Source organism: Mandrillus leucophaeus, unplaced genomic scaffold (assembly GCF_000951045.1).
Source record: "Mandrillus leucophaeus isolate KB7577 unplaced genomic scaffold, Mleu.le_1.0 Scaffold17, whole genome shotgun sequence".
NCBI lineage: Eukaryota > Metazoa > Chordata > Mammalia > Primates > Cercopithecidae > Mandrillus > Mandrillus leucophaeus.
This window is the reverse complement of record NW_012101698.1, coordinates 6,197,863-6,202,367: the sequence shown is the minus strand read 5'-3', so window position 1 is coordinate 6,202,367 and position 4,505 is coordinate 6,197,863. Positions and strand designations below refer to the sequence as shown.

The 4,505-nt window shown below is 40.2% G+C and overlaps 1 protein-coding gene across 1 annotated transcript in view; it reads left to right on the top strand.

Moving 5' to 3' along the window:
• Positions 1 to 4,505, top strand: part of RFWD3 (ring finger and WD repeat domain 3) — a 49,189-nt gene that overhangs the window by 10,727 nt on the left and 33,957 nt on the right. The window contains exon 3 of the mRNA XM_011976792.1: positions 3,133 to 3,335. Coding sequence (XP_011832182.1) covers positions 3,133 to 3,335 — 203 coding nt within the window. The remainder of the gene's footprint in view (positions 1 to 3,132; positions 3,336 to 4,505) is intronic.

The following is a 4,505-nucleotide window of genomic DNA, read 5'->3' as shown; positions in this document are numbered from 1 at the left end:
ATTAGCCGGGCGAGGTGGCGGGCGCCTGTACTCCCAGCTACTCAGGAGGCTGAGGCAGGAGAATGGCGTGAACCCGGGAGGTGGGGCTTGTAGTGAGCTGAGATCCGGCCACTGCACTCCAGCCTGGGCGACAGAGCCACACTCCGTCTCAAAAAAACAAAAAAAAAACAAGAGAGTCAGCCTGTCCTTTGAACCTTGAAGCCAGGCGTTGACTTCTCTCTAGCTGCAGAAGTCCTACATGGTATCTTCTTCCCATAGAAGGCTGTTTCTTCTACACTGAGAATCTGTTTAGTGTACACACTTTTCATCAATTGTCTTAGCTAGATCTTCTGGATAACTTGGTACAGTTTCTATGTCAGCACTTGCTGCTGCTGCTTGCACTTTTATTTTATGAAGACAGTATCTTTCCTTAAACCTCATGAACCAGCCTCTGCTTTCTTCCAGCTTTTCACCTGCAGCTTCCTCACTTCTCTCAGCTTTCATAGAATTAAAGAGAGTTGGGGCCTTGCTCTGGATTAGGGATTGGCTTAAGGGAATGTTGTGGCTGGTTTGATCTTCTATCCAGACCACTAAAACTGTCTCCATATCAGCAATAAGTCTGTCTTATCAGCCTTGCTTGTAGCACTTAATTTTCTTCAGGAACTTTTCCTTTGCATTCACCACTTGGCTATTGGTGCAAAAGGCCTGGCTTCTGGCCTATCCCAGCTTTTGACATGCCTTCCTCACTAAGCTTAATCACTTTAGCTTAGTGATTTAAAGTAAGAGATGTGTGACTCTTCCTTTAATTGAACACTGAGGCCATTGTAGGGTTACTAATTGGCCTAATTTCAGTATTGTTTTGTCTCAGGGAATAGGGAAGCCCAAGGAGAGGGTGGGAGGGGAATGGCTGGTCGTTGGAGCAGTCAACATACATAACATTTACTGATTAAGTTCACCATCTTACATGGGTGTGATTCTTGCACACCAAACATGTGGAAATTAAATAACACGCTCCTAAATAATCAAAAGAACAAACACAACCCAACACAGGCAGGCAGAATAAAATAATAAACATTAGCATATAAATAAATAAAATAGAGAATAGAAAAATAAGAGAAAATGAACTAATCAAAAAGTTGGTTCTTCTAAAAGATCAACAAAATTGACAGACTTTTAGCTAGACCAACCAAGAAATAGAGAAGACTCAAAGTACTAAAATCAAGAATGAAGGAGAGGACATGACTACCAAATAGGAGGGGAAATGACTGCTTGTGGGTACAGGGTCCCTTTTAGGTGTAACAAAAATGTTTTGGAACCAGATAATGGTTATGATTATGATTACATAACCTTGTGGTTATGCTAAAAAAAAAAAAAACCCACTGAATTGTACACTTTTAAATTGTGGATTTTGGAATATATTAATTATATCTCAGTTTACAAAAAAGAAAGCAACTTGATTGCTATTTCTCCTTTCGATTTATTGACATTTCTTTTTTTAAAAGGGCGAAAAATCTTCTGTCTGTTGAGTTGGACACTAAGTAGTGTTTATTTTGTTCTAGTTAGCATTCGGTCTTTTTTTTTTTTTTTTTTTTTAAGTAGAAAGCCCTCATTCATCAATAAATTGCTCCCAAACTATTAGAAATCAAAATTTTTCTGTGTAAGCAGGCCCCAACAATTTTTCTGGGTAATAATCAGTATTTTATTTAATGTCAATTATTAGAACTTACAGTAGGTCGCCTGTCAGTAATACTTAGTAATTATTAGTGAAGTGGTATATTTTAAAGTTTAGAATGCCCTTTTGTTTTAAAATTTTTTTTTAATAGAGATGGTGTCTCACTTTGTTGGCTAGTCTGGTCTCAAACTTCTGGCCTCAAGCAGTCCTGCTTTGGCCTTCCAGGAGTGCTGGGATTACAGTCGTGAGCCACCACGGTCAGCTGTTTTTTTAATTTTTATTTTTTCTTCTTATTTTTTTTTGAAGATGGAGTCTCACTCTTGTACCCAGGCAGGGGTGCAGTAGCACAATCATAACTCACACACTGTGGCCTCAAACTCTCAGGCTCAAGTGATCCTCCTGCCTCAGCCTCCCAGGTTTTTTGGATGTCATTTTTCTGGGGTTTTTTTTTTTTTTTTTTTTAAGACAAGTCTCGCTCTGACAACCAGGCTGGAGTATGGGCGCTGTCGTGGCTCACTGCAGCCTCAATCTCCCAGGCCCAAACCATCCTCCCACCTTGGCCTCCCAAGTAGCTGGAACTACAGGAGCATACCACTATGCCTGGCTATAGTATAAAAAGTTTCATTAGTTTGTCTGGGTGTGGTGGCTTACGCCTGTAATCCCAGCACTTTGGAAGGCCGAGGTGGGTGGATCATTTGAGGTCAGGAGTTCGAGACCAGCTTGGCCAACATGGTAAGACCCCATCTCTACTAAATATAAAGTTTCGTTAATTCTGTGACACCTCAAACTCCTCAGCTCAAGCTGGAGTATGCTTTGTTATTCCAGGAATCAGGGAAACTGAGGTACAGTAGTGGTTATTTTAAACTCAGCCAGCCAAGATAGATTTGGAGTATTAGATTTGGCCCCAGATCTTCTCATCATTTCTAAGTTATTTTTTTTTTGATACCATATTATCATTTATGTTTTTTATCTTAAAACTAACATTATTTAAATTTTAAAAGAAAAATACTGTCCTAAAATGAGAGGTGAAGAAATTATAGAAGCCAGACTCTGTACTGTACTCCAAAATACCTTGCTCTAGGTGGCTGCAATAGCAAAATCCCATGAGGCCATATTTGGGCAACAAAGCCCTTTTTCTTCTTGTTCACGTCCCTTTTCAGCTACCTAATACCAGCATACAGATTGCTGAGTTTCTCCTTTAAAGATACTGACAGTATGGCCAAGATAGCCAGTAAAATAGAATTGGCTTTTAACAGAGGGATCAAGCTCCTGTGGGCTAATGTAGCAGTGGTTGAGTGGTGAAAGATAATATCCAAGAGGCCAGTCTCCCCTTATCTGCTATTCCTGCTTCAGCTTTCAAAGGCAGCAGTTAATGGCTTGGAGATGGGTTGAAGTGATAGGATTTACTTCAAATCACTATAGATTGTTTTTGTGATGATAGTTCATTGTACTGTAATACTGTTGTCTTTCTGTGTACATAGGTTGAGAGCACCATTGGATGCTTACTTTCAGGTGAGCAGGACCCAGCCTGACTTGCCAGCTGCCACTTATGATTCAGAGACTAGGAATCCTGTGTCTGAAGACTTGCAGGTGTCTAGTAGTTCTGATTCTGACAGTGACAGCTCTGCAGAGTATGGAGGGGTTGTTGACCAGGCAGAGGAATCTGGAGCTGTCATTTTAGAAGGTCAGTATTTTACCAGGTTTGGACTCACAAGGCTAACATCCCCAAAGCTTAAACTTCAGAAGGCTAGAAACTAGATTTGTGCTTTGACACTTTCCCTTTTCTCCCCTAAGTGTTGTGGATTCCTGTTTTGTAGAGCCTTCACTGGCCATAATTATATAGAGAGGATTTGATCTGACTTACAGCTTAATGTAATTTGTGACCCAGTGAGTCAGTCACTTTTTAATGGCATTTTATATTCTCTTTCACTTTTTTAGACATCTGAGAAAGTAAATTCTTTTTCTTTTTTTAATTTTTTGAGGCAAGGTCTGGCTCTGTCCCCTCAATGACAACTGGAGTGCAGCAACAACTATCTCACCTTACTGCAACCTCCACTTCTTGGGCTCAAGCCATCCTCCCACCTCAGCCTCCCCACTAACTAGGACTACAGGCACACACCACCACACCTGGCTAATTTTTTAAATTTTTTTGTAGAGACAGGGTTTTTCCATGTTCCCCCAGCTGGTCGTAAACTCCTGAGCTCAAGAGATCCACCTGCCTCAGCCTCCCAGAGTGCTGGGATTACAGACATGAGCCACTGCACCCGGCCTAGATTCTTTATTTAAAAGTTTTGTAAATTCAGCACCCTGTCTAGGCTAACACTTTGGAGTCCTAGTATAATGTTATGTGTTATGCAAGTGGAACTTTATTTAACAGTCGTAGGCAGAGACCCCTAAAGTAGATGTCCTGCTTATATTAAAAAAGTTCTGATCCCCAGAGGGTGCTCATTCAGTATATTTTCCTACTGAAAGAATATTCTTGGATTATGAATTGAAATATAATAAATCAATGAAAATCTTTAAGTTCATATTTATATAATTTTCCAAAACCTCATTTATCACTATGGTAAGTTAGAACCCCAACTAATTACTCCAAAAACTAGTAAATAAAGGGTCAGGAATATATTAATATTTTGCCTTCCTGTATAAACTGTATTTCGGACAACCAGATAGTTGATGAAGGGAGTTTTTTTGTTGTTTTTTATTCACAGCTCACTGTAGCCTTGACCTCCCAGGCTAAAGCGATCCTCAGCCACCTGAGTAGCTAGGACTACATGTGTGTGCCACCACACCTGGCTAATTTTTTTTGTAGCTATGAGGTCTCCCTATGTTGTCCAGGCTTGAAGGTTTGTTT